We start from the raw sequence: 19,190 nt of genomic DNA on the forward strand, positions 1-19,190 counted from the left end.
ACCTTTGTCTGAAGTATCTTGAATGTATATATTGTTATTATTTTCCACAGGTACTTTGTTTGAATATGAGAGTCAGAAGAACCTCATGATTTTTGTTTGCTAGTTTTATATACAGGAAAATACATGTATCGTAATTGCATCAATTCAATAATTTTTTTTTTCAGGCCCCCCATGTGCTCCAGAATGTTTTAAAAATGAAACTAAGAACTACCATTGTTGGGGAAGTGGACCCAACAAATGTCAGAAATGTGAGTAATGCCTATAAGTTAGTGATACAATGTGAGTAATGCCCATAATTAAGTTAGTGATACATGGACTATATGAATAAATGCCTACAAGTTATTGATACTATGTGAGTAATGGCTATAAGTTAGTGATAATGCTTTTATATCCTGTAAAACAACAAAGGAAGCTTTTATTGTTTATGCTTAGATTTTAATTTAAATAACCCCCTTTGCCCTATATTGGCCAAGATAATCTACAGCGTGTGATGTGCAATAACCTTGAAGAATATCCTATGTCAGAGGTCAAGGTCATATCAAAATTCTTGATTAAAGCTCATACTTCTGGAAAGCTTCAGATGTACCAAAGTTAAGATGTACATTTGATTTCAATTAATACTTACTAAGACTCCATTATGATTTCCTGTTTTGTTTCATTTCAGTAATACGAGAGATATGTCACAAGAGTTGTGAAACAGGTTGTTTTGGATATGCAATAAGTGAATGCTGTCATTCCCAGTGCGCTGGGGGGTGTACTGGACCTAGAAGTTCAGACTGTGTTGTAAGTTCAGTTTTCTTCTTTTGACTTTAAAAATCAAGTGATAGCAGTATATCTTTTGTGTTATCTGTTGATTTTGTTTTTCATTTTCCTTCCCTCTTCTTCTTTAACCTTAGATGTCCTTAAATACCAAGATCAAGTGTTATTGGTTAGTTCAAGGTCATATTTCACGTTAAGGTGAAATTGATAACTGTATAACAAATTGTGATTGTGGATTTTATTTTAATGTAAAATTTTCTTTAAAAACATGCATTGTGATTAACCATCATTGAAATTTACTTAAATTTTTCTGTACATCATAATGAATAAAAATATTTTTTTATGCCCCCACCATGATTTTTGACAGAGTTTTGCCTCTTGAACTTTGAAAAAAAAAAAGACGTAGGAAATTCACTTTCTGATCATAATATTAGCAACCATTGCACACATTCAACTCAAATATGATATATGGGTGCATCTTTAAAATGAATATATCCCGAGTACCCAAACTCCGTCACCATAAGCAGAAAACATTGTGCATTTCTCTGCAAATTATTTTCTGCGGTTTTTATCATTTGCAATCACTAAATATAACCTAAAACGTTATAGTTTATAAAATAATTAACAAAAATATTTTTATTATTCTTCAAATAACGCCTCTGAATACAACATTTATTACACGTGCTATCATAACTTATGAATCTAACTCCGTCACCCACATGATCTATGATACGCCAGGGAATGATCGCCAGAATAAAAAAAAATGGGTCCATGTTACAGCAATCACAATGACCTTTTAGGAATGTATGGATGCTGTTTGATTTCTGTCCTTACATATTTCAAATATATCATATCAATAATGAATATATTAATATTTATTTATTACATTTTTGTAGTGCATAAACAATATTGCAGACTGAAAAAAATGTATTAACAACCTTATTAAAAAATAAATTACATGTGAAATGTTTCATCTTGACCTCTCTTAAAATGACTGACTACGGTAAAAAATCAAATGGGCCAGCATTGTCAGAAATATCGTTATTTTTGTGCACCCGTGAAAAGGCGTTAGCCGATTTCACGCAATTACTGTTGCATAAAATGAACAAGTGTAATTTTGGTATGTTTGAAGACATTCCTAAATTTAACCGTTGTAAATTGTTGACATTGATTGTAGATTTTTGACATGCAAAAAATGACGTCATAATCGCACTTGATTTCAAACAGCGAGGAGTTTCCCTAAAGTGACGGAGTTAGGGTAGTGACGGAGTTAGGGGGCTATGCGATACATTGGTTTCAGTCTGATAATTTTAGAAGAGTTGTGCCTCTTGAACTTTGAAAAAATGAGAAATTCTCAGTTTTCGCTCTTACTTTTGAAGTGATGCATATGTAAAGTATATATTTCATGTGAGGGGGCTTTCATGGCATTACAACAGATCTAGTTTTTGACAGTAAATAGTCATCAGATTTTGACTATGATGGAGCACTGTTTTGTTTTGCAGGCATGCAAGAACTTCTATAATGAGGGAACTTGTGTCAGTGAGTGTCCAAAGCCGCGAAAATACAACCGAAACACCATGGTGTTAGAAGACAACCCATATGGAAAATACGCTTTTAAATCCCTGTGTCTCAAGAAATGCCCAGGTAGGTGTTGATGACAAAATGACACAGTTACTGGTACAAGATCTCTAGAGCTAATCCTTCTGTTTACTTATGAGTTCTAAGTTGTTAAAATGTTTATACATACTGAAATTTCTAGACATTAACTCGCATGATAAATGATGTAAGATTTTATGCTTTTGATAGGAGTCTAAATAGATTTTTTTGTAATCTGTGATCTTTATTCCATTGATTTTTTGGGTTTTTAGATTACATGCTGGTAGATGAACAGAATGCTTTGTGTGTCAGGAAGTGTCCAGAGAACTACTACCCTGTCAACAACACCTGTGTCCCCTGTGATGGGGCATGTCCAAAGTGTAAGTCAGCATGAGCTAGGCACCATGTGAATCAGCCAAGATGCATTGATGCTATCTTCACTGTTCTGCATCTCTCTATAGAGAATGTTACACTCACATCATGGAGATGTCGCCAAGTGCTGGCAAAGGTCTCCAGACTTAGGGATGAGAGCCAGTTTAAGCTCAGTGCTTGAAGTATTTGAGCAGAGAATTTCCATACTGTGCCAACACCTACTGGGATTTACCTCTTCTTCTACCGTTTTTGAAAAAGATTCATGACTTTAACTTTTCATGCCAATTTTTACAACCAATGGCTTTATGAAAAACATTAATTTTGTAGCCTTTATGAACATTTACTCTCGCACGCATATTTCAAAGTTTGTCAAAATAGGACTGGCAAATTAGATATATTCCCTTGTGAAACAAATTTAACTTTGCATAGAGCTTTAACATAAGATTTTGCTCGCAATAAATTTTTCTTTTATGAAGTTAATGTACATGTTTGTGTTGCAGTAGGTTTTACATGTACCTATTGCTACCAATTACTGTCATCTTAAACCTGGAATTGATTTTCTTTGACAGGGTGCAGTGGATTAAAGCAGGATGAATTTTTGTCCAGCAGAAATATCGATCAGTTTGAAAACTGCACTGTCATTGATGGGAATCTGAAAATTGTACAAACAACATTTGATGGGTTAGTAGAAATTACAGTATACAATTAAAGTGTACCACTGAGGGAGTCGGCAATGTTCAAGTTCTCCGAGAGTAAGTCTATTTCCCGGGGCGTCCCCTTGGCAAATAGACTTGTTTGAGAAGAACTGGAATTTTGCTGACTCCTTCAATGGTGTACTTTAACTGCTTTATTATACCGATACAAAAATCAATCGGAAAAAGTTCAAATTCATGTAATTCTTTGTGTATCCAACAAGTTATAACGTCAAAATAAATAAAATTAAATTGCATGCGCATCATATTGTGACGTAGGCAAGTTATATTATATGATTAGGATGAATAAGTATAGCCAGTCAAAAAAGGACGTTGCAACTAGAATCAAATTATATGATTATGAATATTCAACATTTTATTCAGAACATTTCATAGTTTTTCCTCTGTTATCAGAAATTACAAAGTGTTCCAAATAGGTGTATCAGGTAGTTCTTCCAACTGACACACCATTTTGCAGGGAATAGAGAGGTTGAGATTTAAAACGTGTACGGGTACGCGTACGTGTGTTATCATTACACGTACAAGTACACGTTTTTGTAATTCATCAGTTGAGATTTGAGATGGTGAATTTCTTATCAATTTGCATGCAAATTAAGTTTAAAAATCTATGTAATGTATTATGTAATATATTTACCCATCAATTAGATTATGTTTTTGTAAAAGTTACAAGTTTGTATTTGCGTGTAGACGATAGTCTACAAGTTTAGAAAACGTGTGGAAACATCGTCACAAAACTGATGATGTAATACGCGAAGAATGTAGGTGATTCCCCTAGTACACGTACACGTTTGAAATCTCAACCTCTCTAATCAGTCTGTTTTGCAGTAGATCAGGAAATATATCGAATAACTTTTATAAATAGGGGAATAATTATATCAATTGATCCATACAATATAAAACTGAGCTCCTTGAAAATTTGTCATTTTCAAAAATAGTTTTTTAAAACCTTTATACATTTATCAACTTTCCACATTTAAGAAATCTTTTATTCCAAAACATGTACAGTAAAAGTTGGTATAGTGAAGTCCTAGGGACTAATGGATTTCCTTCGTTATTCCGGTAATTTGTTATATCTGTATAACGAATTAGTAATAATAACAACGAATTCACTGTATACATATTTTCTTTCACCAGACTAATTTTTGCTAATTGAGGCTTGGAATAAAAATACATTTCTTTGATACCTTTAATAATCGGATTGTGAGTCAAATAATTGATAGGAAAATCAATTCATTCAAACTATTTTGTTAAATGGTAATGCAAATTTTTTTAAACAATATAAGAAATTCGTTATAAAAGTGTTAAATTTTATTATTATTTCAAAATCAGTTCGCTATACCTGTAAATTTGTTATATCAAAATTCGTTATAACCGTAAAATTTTGCAAAGATTTGATAAGAATTTTGCCGGGGACTCAAAAAAACTTCGCTATATCCAAGAAGTCGCTATATCTGTGTTTGTACTTAATGAGTTTTACTGTACCTGGTATATATAAATGCAGTGATTACGGTTGTTCATGTCAGAGACTTTCAGAGAAAGTTCATTCTGATGTGACCCATGTTTTTACATGCTATGATAAGACCAAATTTACTTGAATTGGATTGAATATTGATAAATTAATGAGAATAGATGTTGACTTTACAAAATAGACTTACATTATATTGTTAGATTTTAATTAAAAGCAATAGACGCTTTAGTACTGTAATTTGTCTGACTTTTAAAAGAATTTGTATTGCTTTGCAGAGACAACTACACACATCTGGAGGGTCTGAAAAGAGAGCAGTTGAATGTATTTAAAACCGTAAAGGAGATCACGGGGTACCTGATGGTTCAGGGGGGCAACCAGGCCATGTCTGATCTGTCCTTCCTCTCCAACCTTCAAATTATTCATGGACGCGACCTAGACATGTAAGTGGGACAAAATGGCATCAGATTTTAAAGAAAGTTTTCTGATCAATATTGGTGTCTGTCTGATGAAAATTCCTATTTTTTTTACTATAGATGAATAAAAAAAATGTCTGTTTTGATTTAATGAACAAATTAAGACATACTGTTATTTATGAAACAAATATCTGACAAACAGAAAGGGGATAAAGGAGATAAATTGACTTTTGCCCTTCCCAGAATACAATGTACAATTTTCATAAAGTAATCTGAAGAATTGAAACAAGATATAAAAAAAGAAGACACCAAGGAAAAAAATAATAATACATTAATAGATATTAATTTAAATCGTCCTAAAGTGAATTCTGCTTGATTCAGATTTTACTTTTCAATTAGTTATATACATATCGTTTGTTAACGACCAAAGACTTATACCTTCTCAACAATTACAAGATTAACCCGATCTTTTAAGTCACTATATTTTTTTCTAAAGTTCCCCACAATTGTATGCAATATTCATGTATTGTGTATTTCACACAAGATGAGAATTGTAACTTTTAATTTTATAGTAATTCATTTAACAATGTTCATTAAATCTTGATTATGAATGAGAGAATGAGATTAAGCAGATAAGCATTCCACTGCTTCCTGCAATTATGAACTTCATGATTTATATGATGATATATCTGTTATTTTACTGATTATTTGATAATGAGAAATCTTTTTTGAATGTGCAGGTTAAAGCTCTGGTTCAGGCATCATATTACATTGTATTAGTGATTTATAAGCAGTATGATAATTTCTCTCATGTGTTCTTTATTTTACAGATTATGTGTTTTTCCTACAGATGCTGTGTTATATAGAATTTTTGTACTATATGCTTTGTTACTTTTATCTACAAGTCATTTGTTCTTTCACAGGACATCAGGGTATGGCCTTTTGGTTGCTGGTCTATCTAACTTGACAGAAATCAATCTTTTGTCATTAAAAAGAGTTGGAGCAGGACTTATTGTTATATTTCATAATCCTGAACTTTGTTACATAGCGCCACTAATGTTTAAGTCCATAATCAGCAACCATGAAAAGCAAAGGGTAGTAGTCGGGAATAATAAACAACCTGACAAATGTAGTATGTATCATTTTGGGACAAAAAAATCTTGAAGAATGCTAAATGTATAACATGTAGCTATGAAGCATTTCTTTTTGTCACAGCAGAATGATTGTAGACTTCGGCATTTATGCCGTATGTAATATGTTTATTTGTACACCTTATTAATGGAAAGCAGATATTGAATACTAAAGAAATTATATTTACATGCATACAAGAATTCTGCTGTGATTTCAGAAAGGGCTGTTTCATGTGGACTAAGATCTATTGATGTATGGGTAGAGCAGATCTCCTGGCAGATACATGTATAGAAAATGAGACGTTTGCTTATTGTGATACATTACACGAAGAAGGTTCACAAAGAACTTCATTACACATTCCGTAACAGACTGCATGACAACGCAGAGTGCATGCTGGTCCTGTCATGACTTTCACTGGCTCAAACCATTCAAATTGCTGAAAATGAAGGGTCTTTTCAAAGTGCTTCATCTTGTGGGCCTTCTTCAGAATGCATGATTGACGTGCTTTTTGTTTCTATTTTTAGAGCATTGAATGCATTTAGTGCGTTTATGACAAATCTTAATTCACTGGAGTTGATATCGCTAAGAAGTATAAAAAATGGAAAAATAAGCCTGTTTGGGAATAAGGAGCTGTGTTTTATAGAAGGCACTGATTTTACCCAACTCCTCACTGTCCAAAAAAACCAAGATCAAGGGTTCAAAATCAAAGATTATGTACAGAGCAGGGACAATCGGCCCCCTGAAGATTGCAGTATGTAGTGTTCTTTGATGATTATTTTTTTCACACTTTTTTATGTGTTCATCTTGTTTGAGAATTTGTCAGGCTGTCAGATTGAGTGATCATACATTTACACATTCAACAATCATGCAGTAAAATATTGCATACTTAAAGGTATTGAAATGCTTCTTGGAAGAAAAAAGTATTAATTACACTGTTTTGTAAATATAGCATGTTTAAGAAAAAGAAAAAAATAGGTGAAAAAGAATGCATTTGAAATCTGGAACACTTTAGAAATTGTATATGAAAAAAAGACCTTTTTTTTTTCTAGGCTCAATTTTGAATTCAAGTTTTGGAATTTTGTAGACTTAGATCAGTTAGGAAATTTGAAATGGACATATGGGTTGATCTATCCTTTCACAATGTTCATTTTGCCATTACAATCATCTGGCTGGTTATCAGAGCTTTTGTTTGGCTGTGATTTTGTGAGGGACAGGGTTTGTTTGCATGATTTTTCATGTGGTATGTGGTCATTGATCGCTCATCGGAAAGTTTGACCGGTAAAACAAGATGAAAGAAGTACTGCTGGGTCACTGTCTCCTTATACCTCTCCCCACAACATTGTCAAATTCTTTCTTATGCCTAAATTGAAGTCACTGTTTTATTTTTAACAATTTGTCCTAATAGTAAGCCAATTAAAAATCGTACCAGCAGTACAGGGTTAATTAAGGCACAAATTTAGGGTCTTATATGCAGTATTAACATGTCCTCTAAATGACAAAGTAAAAATGTTCCAATTTATCCTTGTGTTTGCTACCTGTACCAGTCTGTGAAACTAAATAAACAATGAATAAGATCTTGTTTCTCTGTTACCGTGTATATTCATATATCGAAATTCCAACATACAAAAATATGTATGATTTTAGGTGATGTGGTAACTAACCAATGTGTACCGGTTTTCTGTGGTTTAAAAGTCTTAAAATGTCTTCCGAAACAGCTTTTTCACACTGTAACAGTTTTGTCCTAAACTTGAACTAATGCTGTGGGTTTTGCCCTCCTGTGAACCTGACTTGATGACCATTGTGTTTCCTTTTTCCAGTGATTCCAAATGAAGTAAATGTTTTGTCAAGTTATATAAGTCCAGTACATGTATTTGCAAGCATGTTTTAATGACCAGACCAATGCATCATGTAGACTTCTCTTGGACACATACTTTTTTAACAAAGGGAACACTCCCTGTTCAGTGTTTTCACTGAATTAGATGAAAGAGATAAATAGGCCAATGTACATATAATTTAAATGATATACAGATGAGAATTTGGTGATTGATAAATTTTATAACTCTAGTAATAAATTACAGCTAATGATAGATTCCATAGAATTCTTTTAGTAATATAATCAATAGATATAGTTATGACATTAATAAATGGTTTCTTTAGCATGATTTCTGAAAAAGCACATTGCTAATGGTTCATGTTATATCAATTTTGAAAAATCAGATTCTGTGTATTTTAAAGAAAATAATGCCAACTGTATAGGAATTAGCAAATTTTTTTTTGAGAAGCTGTTCTTAAAAACAGTAAATGCAGATTACACATGTGTGTAAAGTGTCCAAGATTAAAAACCATTTAGCTGATCAGTTGATAGTACCGGTACTTTTTTGTATGTGACCATGTGTATGTAACCATGTCCTCTGTTCTTGTTGATGTCCACACTGTGTGTTCATTGTCATTTTGTGGGTAACAAAGTGTTGTACATGTCAAATTCCATTTTTGTACCATTAGTCTATTTAAAAATTCTGGGTAAAATAAAATCAATCTATAATTCATCTCAGAGCATGTGCATTTTGGGCATGGACTTGAAAATCATGCGTATTGGATCAAAATAATGCTTCTATAAGATGAGTTTGATGCCCTTACAATCCTAGCAGATTTCCCATCTGTCCTGTTATTAATATGAATGCTGCATGACACTAATGCATCTTTTGAAGAAACAAGAAATATATTTATTTAATGTTTTTTATGTAAGATTTGTGATCACTTTAATTCATTTTAGTTTAAATGAAAGAGATCTTTTAATTGAATTTTGAAGTCTTTATAAATAATTTTCATTATTGTTAACAGTTATGAATGTATAATGTATGACCGCCTCATGAGAAACTTGAATCTAACTAGTTTTTTACATTGGTGCAGAGAGGGATGGAGATGTTTGTCATCAAAGTTGCTCAGATGAAGGCTGCTGGGGAAAAGGTGCCAACAAATGTTTGAATTGTCGTTCCTTCAAGATCGACAACAGTAGCAATATTTGTATAGAAGACTGCACGCGAGCCCCTATGTTATACAATGCAGGAAACAAGCTATGTAAATTCTGCGATGAGGAGTGTTTGGATAGCTGTTATGGAGAGGTATTTTGAATTGATTGTACTTCTCTACTAACTTCTTCAAATCATGTATTTTCATCTTAAGTCCCTGAAAACGCGACATTTATTTGTAAAAAAAAAAATCTGTGCTTTTCCAGGCATCATGATAGTATAAACTATTTCAATTATTATGTTGCAAGAACATTTTTTACTCAATTAAAAGAAAAAAAGCATCGTGAAAACTTTGAATAAAGTCTAGCAGATGTTTTGCTTTAGCTATTGTTTGTTTATATCAGAGATTTGTCATTCTTTCTGTAAATCTTGGTACACAGGGACCTGGGAATTGTACATTGTGTAAACATGTCACCATCAGAGGCAAAGATAATTCCACCACATGTCTGAACCAATGTCCCGAGATGTTCTTTGCCAACGAGAACAATATCTGTCTTCCCTGCAGTGACAAATGTGCAGAAGGGTATGTGAAGTAAAAAAACAATATTTAGATCTGTATGCAATATTTTGGATTTCAATACTTTATAATTCGTATGTTAATGTTATATAGCTTTCATGTACATGAACAAGTACATTAAAGATAATACAATATATGTATCTTAGGTGTTTCACAAAGTGTAAAACAGATATTGTTCTTTTCTTACATTTAGCTGCACTGGGCCCTTAGATATCGTAGGAATAGGTGGTTGTAACACATGTGACCTTGCAATAGAGACAAAGGATAAACTAAACAAGACCATCTTCAGGTGTTTATCGGATGGTACAGCCAATAGATGTCCATACAACTACTATGTGACCTACATCAGTAAGGAGACTTCAATACACCTTCTTGGTTCGGAAATCTTGATGGGCAGCTCGGTAAGTTGAGGATCATGAAGATCAGGGGAGCTCTGGTTCTAGAGATTTCATCATTGTTTTACAGATTTATGACAACTTTGCTTTGTTTTGTAGGCTTGCTTCCACTGTGATGAGATGTGTGATGGGTGTTTTCAGGGAAGTAATGTTAACTGCATAAAATGTAAATACGTCAAGCAAGACAGTGCCTGCCGATTGTCCTGTTTGAACATGTTTTACCCCGATGAGAATAAGGAGTGCCAGCAGTGTCATGAAGAGTGCCGAGGGGGGTGTTACGGTCCCTCCGAAACCCAGTGTAATGCTTGCAACAACTTCAAGGTGTACTTGGATAAAGCATCATGGACTGATAATCACAACAATTGTACTGATCCTGGCGTTAGTTGTAGGCAGTTTAATTGCACCAAGACCTGCCCATCTGACATGACCTACACGATTAAGGACCCGTTATCTGACGGGGAAACCACCACTCTGTGTGTTGATGAGAGCCACCCAGAGGTGGCAGCCAGATTAGCCCAACAGGCAGACGACAATAAAAAGTAAGTCTGAAGTATTTAATGAAGCAAAATTCTACATGTGTTCATAATGAATAGAATATTTAGGGTTTTATGATGATGTGAAAAATGACATAATCTAATTAAGATTAAATGTACGTAAATCCCTTCTTCTATAATACCCTACAAAGAATCCCTGCAGGACTTGCATGTGCAGATTTACTTTTGTATACTTTGGACTCTTAGTCAGAAAGACTATCAGTCAAACCCACTTGTAAATTTACTTCATTGGTTTTACTTGCAGGAAGACCAGCATCATCCTGGGCTCTGTTATTGGTGGGGTGCTCCTGCTGGCAGCGGCTCTTGTTCTCTTTGGATATTGCTGGTGTCAGAGAGCAAAGGCTCAGGAGAAAACCGCAATCCTCACAGCCAAGATGACAGGATATGAAGATGAGGTAGAATTTCTGGTTCATTTTTAGCTCTCTGATGAAGTGTTCTTAGAAATGCAAAATATTTAATTTAGCCGTTAACAGAGCATATATGTCAGTCTATTAACACATCTAGTTTTTACCAGTAATCTTGTTACAATGTAGAATTATTAACATTGTTTGACATGATTACAGCAACCATTGACTCCAACCAATGCCAAACCAGACATGTCTAGTATCCGCCTTATAAAGCAGTCTGAGCTACGAAGAGGCGGGATTATTGGCTCAGGAGCATTTGGCACTGTGTACAAGGTATAAGGGCAAGAACTGTTTGGTTTATCATCAAAACTTTGTTGATTTTTCTAGTTACTGAAAATTTCATGATTACCTTAGGTTATAATCACACAGAGAGTTCAGACAATATTTGATCTTGTATGCTTATATTTGACCTTGTAGGGATTTTGGATTCCTCAGGATGAGAATGTGAAAATTCCTGTCGCCATTAAAGTTTTGTCAGACAGTACATCACCGTGTCAGAACAAGGAGCTGCTGGAGGAGGCTCGTGTGATGGCCTCAGTAGAAAACCCCTGCTGTATCCGTATTCTGGCAGTGTGTATGACCGCCCAGATGATGCTGATTACACAGTTAATGCCATTAGGTTGTCTTCTGGACTATGTCCGAAAACACAAAGATAATATTGGCTCCAAAGTTCTTCTCAACTGGTGTACGCAGATTGCAAAGGTAATGATATCCTCTTTTGCTTTCACTTATCAGACTAAAACAATCAAAAACTTATTAAATTTCTTCACTAAAACATGTTAATAGCTTATGCACCAGCTAATAAGATTATGTATTGTATGAGCAATAGCTCAGTGGGGGTTTTAGAACAAAACTTTTATATTTGGCCAAACTATTTGAATAGTTGTAAGATAAATTGATGTAATGAATATAACATGAAACCACAGAGTACTCTTGCCCATTGTAGGGTTTCATTTGACTCATGGTTTGTTCCCTTATGTATGAATGAACCCAGTCAAAATACAATGTACCGGTAGTTCAAACTTACATTATAATTACAGGGCATGGCATATTTAGAGGAGAGGGGCATTGTCCACAGGGACTTGGCGGCCAGGAACGTGCTGGTCCAGAGTCCGGGCCAGATTAAGATCACAGACTTTGGTCTGGCCAAGTTACTGGACATCAACGAGGACGAGTACCATGCAGCAGGAGGGAAGGTAACAGTTGAACAAGTTCTTCTCCAAATTACTGACACTGACAAATCACTTACAAATAACTGACATCATTGTCAGGAAAAAAAGACAATCTATAGACTTCACTTTTAAAATATTTTTATTCTTTGCAAAATATTTAAAGGAAAGCAGTTTGATGGCAACAAAGTCCCCCTCTCTCTTTCTGTGCTGCTTTTCTATGATTTTACGGTTGAATGAATTGTGACAAAATTTAGATACCAAATACTTTATTTATCAGATGCCCATTAAGTGGCTGGCCCTAGAATGCATTCAGCAGAGGATCTTCACACACAAGAGTGATGTCTGGAGTTTTGGGGTAACAGTCTGGGAGCTCTTTACATACGGACAAAGGCCGTATGAGAATGTGAGAGCGAGGGATGTACCTGATTTACTGGAGAAAGGGGAGCGGCTCCCCCAGCCCTCTATCTGTACCATTGATGTCTACATGATTATGATCAAGTGTAAGCGTCCTATATCTACACTTCATTGTCATTATTACCATGATTCTGGATTTTTTTTTATGTATATGTTATTCATTATGGTATGCTTAAGAAATTTCCTACAGCATTTTTTTAGAAGCATGTATTTGACACGCGAATAATTTTGCAGGTTGGATGCTGGATGCGGACAGCCGTCCCTCATTCTTTGAGCTAACTGAAGAGTTTGCCAAAATGGCCCGAGATCCTGGTCGCTACTTGGTTATTTCAGTAAGTATCTCTGTGCAGATGCTGCTTAGCCCATCATTGTAGGAATTTACTTTATAGCGTACATTTTTATATAACCAGAGCTTTCATTGCTTATTGGGGGCGCTGTACTGTATGAACGTGCAAGGGAGTCTGAAAAGGGGCATCTTGTACAGTATTATGGTGGTAGTACTTTGTACATGTACACATATCTGGATTAGTTTTTATCATCCAGGATGTGTGTGTTTGTGTCTGTTATCAGAGATTTGAGAAAGTGGAGTGGGGGGGGGGGGGGGAGGAATCACTGTGATGGGGAAATCATGTCTGCAATAATAAATAAATTTCTTCCTTTACATTTTTAAGATGAAAAAATGCCTCAATAACATTTTTACTTTCGAACCGTCTGTAAGAAAGTAGCTGATAGATGAAATGTTTGAACACACATTATTTAGATTCATCTGTGTGTTGGTTGATTTGCGCAGTGCACTGTAATGAATTAATAACTCACCAAAACATTTCCGTGTGTTGAATCACTTGATAAAGATATTTGTCACCATCTCAGGGAGATGTATTGAAGAAAATCCCAGATGAATCGAATACGCCCTCAGCGATTGAGCTTATCACGCCCAATACATCCAACAATCCCAAAGTGGAGGTATAGAACGAAAGCAGCGACTGGTTAACGCATGGGTGTGCTCGTATATATCTTGTAGCGTTTCCTTATATATGTGCATTTAATTTATTAATCTGCATATCTATGTCCGTTTTTTTGCCATGTCCAATAACATTAACAGTTGAATCCATCCGTCATCCCCTACATCAATATATCTACGTCAGTTCTTCAAACAGGCCTTTCAAGTTTCCAGGTTGATGCATCCAAATATATAAGGCCATCTCTTTTATGTTTAATTGTCATTTCTGGACTCCATCTTCTCTCTTCTTTCAGTATACATGTAAACTTTATAGATTATGTGGGATGTACCTTCTTGAAATTTTGTTTTTAATAGTGTGATATTTAATGAGTAAAAAAAAAATCCTTGATCTTACTTTTGAGTGATACTCTCTCAAAATGAATAAACGCACTCTTTGTTTCCCCTTTTCCCTCATCAAAGTAGTACATATATCTAACTTAAAATAACCTGTAAAACAACACCAATGGTTTCTGTTGTACTAAATTATTCATTAACCAACACTGGGGTTACAGAAAATCTAAACCAGGCTAACTTTGATTTTGGTTATGGTCATGCAGTCACTCAAAGATAAACGCTTCCATGTTAGAAACTTACAAGTGTTGAGATCATGTGAAATGAGAACCTCTAACTGAATTTGGTAAATGTTCTTGGTTTAACTGGCTGTAATAGTCTTTACCAACAATTAATTTTTTTAACTGTAGAAATAAAGAAATATTAACAATTTTGAGCACTTAATGAGAATAGAATTTCTAAAACTGTTCTTTTCATGTTACACAAAACATTCATATTAATTCATAAACTTTCATGGATTCAGCTGTCAACAATTCTGTTTTAGTTTTCAACAGCATGTTATGCCAGCAACCTGCAAAGACAATGATTTGCCACTGTAACTTTTAGGCATGTGTTTGAAAAGCAGCAGTTTATTTCAGTGTTGAAAGCACGTAGAATCTGATATTTTCTTTGTATTTTTTTTGCTTTCTGTTGGCACAGTTCAAGGTAAGATGATGTCAGTTGTTTGTCAGTGGTGTGTTTGGATAATTGTAGATAATGGGTATTTATTCTTTACATATAAGCCAAACAGGAATCTCTTGTTTTACTTATCATTGATAAAACAAGGCAGTTTTTCCTGGTAAATTTCATTCATATTTAACATCAAATCACACAAAAGTGTGATTTATTAGGAATTTGGATTTTCTCCTGGCAATAGTGAACTATCGTAGTGAAACATTACACATTTTATTATAATTGCTTTTGATTTGAAACATGCATATTTTGTTTTCCCCACTATTTGAGAAATTAGTAACTTTGGCTCTTTCATTTTTCTTCGTCTGCCAGTTTAGATATTTTTATATGATTTTTTTATCTAGGTGAAGAAATGTTAATGAAGGACAGGAATTTGATAAATGTAGTGAAATTAGGGCTGATTTATAGCAGAGGAGTGTTGAAGTTTAGGTATTTTTTCACAAATGAAATTTGATGATATCTACGAGAGATTTTTACTCATGCAGATCTAGTTCTGTTATCTTCAGGAATGTAAACAGTGAAGTTTTTGTCCACTGTACAACTTTAAAAGTGCCCCCAAAAAATTACATCGCCAATTCTGTATTTCGGTCATGATAAAGATTCATATTTGTATTCATGTATATAGTCATTGGCACAGATGTTGTAAAAATTTTGTTATTTTAATCTATTTATTTTTTCATAATTTTGTACATCAATCATTTTGTCCTGTATTTATGTTAGATTATGCTGTTGCATGTATAGACGAGAGTAGAGTTTTTTTTCTAACCTAATGATGACATATGAAGTATGTGTACCAGTAGAGCAGACAGACATGAATTTCTTCATATTACCATAGTTACATTGCATGGCAGTTTTAAAAGAATGAAAATACATGTAACATGCCTGCCTTAGACGTCTGTAAGACGATAAAACTTTTTTAGATATCTAAGTTTGTTTGCATGTCGGCCAATTGTTTTTAATTTGACCTTTTATGCTTTAGAAGTAAATTTTTAAACAATATATATATTACATGAATCAAACTTTTACTTGTTAAGTTTTCTAAACAATAGAATAAAGTAATTTCATATCTGTAAGCGTGTTGATTTGTTAATTTGGAACTGGACTCTGGTCTTTGTAGGGTGACAAGTTGATGCGACTCCCCAGTCATTCCTACGACAAAAATGACCTGGCTCGTAGTCTTAGTGTGGCGGTCGATGGCCCCGAAGAAGTGATCGAAGCAGAGGACTATCTACAACCCACCCCCAGGGCATCAGTGGAGATCCCCACCACCCCTGTCTCATCAAAGGTCTGTTTGCTGATCAGTTCTTTTCCTCTTTATTGGAAAAGTATTTTTTACAATTTTTTTTATCATATGATTCATACCAGAGTTTGGGTAATGCTAAAAGTAATGATAATGCATTGCAATGCAGTACATATTTTCAAAGTAATGTCAGTGATGTGTAATGCCACAAATTTAGCATTACAAGTAATGCATTACTTTCCAAAATCTAGTGTAATGCTGGCATATTACAATGAAAATGTACTTGATTAAAAATTATTTTAATGAAAGAAGAAATAATTCATAAGATAAAATATTTTTGTTGTATTTTTGAATAAAATAATAGTAATAAGATTGTCTATACTACTAGCTATAACAATACAACTGAAAAAAATGCTTAGGAGTGCCATTATAAAGAGTTTGAAAAATTTACTCAAGTTAGTTGTGCATTCAATAAATCTTTACTGTGAAGAATGTGCCAACAACACACAATGCCCTCAGGATTATCTAAATATCAGTACAATCAATTGTTTGAAAAAGTGCTGAACACCCTTATTCCCTTCTCTTGACTGTTGTTCACTGATCTGGTTTGCATGAATCCGCAGAATAATGTCTAATCCATTAGACCTTTTCATTCTTCCTGAAGAGTTAGAGGAAGACATGCAACTTTTAAAGCAAAATGAATGTACTTTTCAACCATGATCTCTGGAAGCTTGAAAGTCACTTGATTTTTTAATCCATTTAAAGTGCTGACCCCCTTCTTTTTTGGAAAACAAATGAACACTTACATCCTTCTTTAGCAAAGATCGTGAAGCAGTATCTCCAAGTTTCTGCTTGCTTAGACTGTTCTTTAGAACCTATATTTAGTATAGATGGGAAGATTTCCAAACCCTCCAGGATCAGTTAAAAGATGAAACCTTGGAAACTTTGGTGCTCATAAAATGCAACATCATTCTTGTTTAAATCATTCTATATGACATGAATCTGTAGATATTTGAAGCAGACCTTCTTTTCTGGAAAACAAATGAACACTTATATTCTTCTTTAGCTAGATTTGTGATACAGTATCTTTAAGTTCCAGCTTCCTGGGACCGCTCCTGTACAACCTATATTTAGTATAGTCAGGATACATTTAAAAGATTAAACCTTGGAAACTTTGAAGCTCATAAAATGCAACATCAGTCTCGTTTAAATCATATTTTAACCTGACTGTGAATGTGAACCTTTCGATATGTTTCATGTATGAAACATTTGCAAAAACTTTTTTTTTTTACCCTACTTTTTTAAGATTTATTATTGACTTTTCACAGCATAATGGTAATGTAATGCATTACTTCAAGAAAATAAAGTAATGGTAATGTAAAGCCCAAAAGCATGAAGTAATGATAATGTAATCATTAATGCATTACTTTACAAGGTAAATTGGTCCAAGCCTGCATCATACCATAAGCCAGTAAAGTTTACCTACCATTACTACGTAACGGTCATATGACAACCACTAGTAATATTTACATTATTTCCCTTAAGTTTTACTATTTTGTATAGGCCTGAAGCTTTTTTAATTTAAAAACAAATTGAATTTATTTGAGTTTTGAGTGTTTTAATTCACAGACTCCATTAATGCCATATGAGGCATCCTCACCCTCTTCAAATGCCATACCTATGAAAGAAATCCAAGCGCCAGCTCGTCGAGAAAAACGATATGGTCATCTCGAGTCGGCAGCCAAGGCTCGAGATCAGAGAGCTCAAGATCCGTCCAGAATTCGTGGGGATAGTGTTAACTCACGTTACAGCTCCGACCCTGTCAAAGTTCTCCACACTGGTAATGACACAACATTTATTTTTACATGAAAGATCTTTACTAGTCCCTGGAATATTAAATAAACAAGCATATGTAGTAATATGGCCAAATGAGTTTTATTTGTGTGTTATCTTTTCTGCAGATGAAACTGACACTGGTCATAAAAGACCACACAGAAATGGTTCTGCCGGAAAAGCCAACATCCCTAATTATTACACAAAGCACTCTCCTGGCTTCAACAAAATGCAGTTACCTCTGGATGAAGATGACTATCTTCAGCCAAAGTCTTCCAAACCTAGGGCATATGCAGATTTAATAGATGGACAAGGTAAGACTCTTGATTTACATACTGGTATATATACTATTATATCAGTAACTTGATTCAAAGAACCAGATCACGTTAAGTTCACAAACACAAATAATCAGATTGAATGAAGCAACAAGCATCAAGTTTGGTCTGATGATTTGGCCTGGCAACTTGATGTGATCCAGCTCCTTGGGTTAAGTTACTGATGTAATGATGAATTTATTGAATACCTTTTTATTATTGAACTGTACATCATTTACTTATTGTCCAATGCTAACATATTGAACAAAAGCCATTTTGAAAGAACTTTTTTGGCACACTAAAAAACATTGTTTTTTGAGTTTCAGAGAGTGGTGATCTGGATTCGGAACACCACATTTTCGTGATCCAGATTATCACACTCTGTAATATTAACACTATCAATAAGGGAGATTCAATGGATACATGTAATTTTTTTTAATGCAGCATCAAGTTTTTCATTATGATAATATTAAATGATTGTTTAATTAGCCTGCAAATTTTATTAAGGGTTTAGCTACTAAGTATTAATTTCACTATTTTTGAGTTGGCTCGCGAAGCGAACGAGTCCTTGTTATCATAGCTGTTTCTGCTAAAATTTCAATATGTATTTAGATTCTCATCCTGATTTGCAAAAATATGGGGTGGTTGGGCGTATTTTATTTATTATATTTTAATTTTTTTAATGCCACCCTTTTCACCAAGGAATAACAACAGCTATATTCTTCTAAATTGTTAATGCTTATATGAGTACACAAACCGGCTTGTTATCTTATAATTCCATTTTATTTGGACTTAACTGTTAATGCATGAAGACATTTATATCTTTATGATTACAAATAT

At 34.0% G+C, this 19,190-nt stretch overlaps 1 protein-coding gene across 3 annotated transcripts in view; it reads left to right on the forward strand.

The window, feature by feature from the left end:
* The window catches only part of Egfr (epidermal growth factor receptor), a 58,308-nt gene that overhangs the window by 33,517 nt on the left and 5,601 nt on the right, over window positions 1-19,190 (forward strand). Inside the window, exons 4-24 of one of the 3 annotated variants that reach the window (XM_066071171.1) lie at window positions 165-248; window positions 665-783; window positions 2,262-2,403; window positions 2,628-2,735; window positions 3,297-3,408; window positions 5,184-5,348; window positions 6,245-6,453; window positions 9,363-9,574; window positions 9,862-10,004; window positions 10,192-10,399; window positions 10,493-10,932; window positions 11,192-11,342; window positions 11,511-11,627; window positions 11,772-12,056; window positions 12,395-12,550; window positions 12,804-13,026; window positions 13,175-13,272; window positions 13,811-13,903; window positions 16,081-16,248; window positions 17,833-18,043; window positions 18,165-18,350. In XM_066071171.1, the coding sequence (XP_065927243.1) occupies window positions 165-248; window positions 665-783; window positions 2,262-2,403; window positions 2,628-2,735; window positions 3,297-3,408; window positions 5,184-5,348; window positions 6,245-6,453; window positions 9,363-9,574; window positions 9,862-10,004; window positions 10,192-10,399; window positions 10,493-10,932; window positions 11,192-11,342; window positions 11,511-11,627; window positions 11,772-12,056; window positions 12,395-12,550; window positions 12,804-13,026; window positions 13,175-13,272; window positions 13,811-13,903; window positions 16,081-16,248; window positions 17,833-18,043; window positions 18,165-18,350 (3,630 nt within the window). 3 annotated transcript variants of the gene reach the window in all.

This window comes from Magallana gigas, chromosome 2 (assembly GCF_963853765.1).
Source record: "Magallana gigas chromosome 2, xbMagGiga1.1, whole genome shotgun sequence".
Classification (NCBI taxonomy): domain Eukaryota; kingdom Metazoa; phylum Mollusca; class Bivalvia; order Ostreida; family Ostreidae; genus Magallana; species Magallana gigas.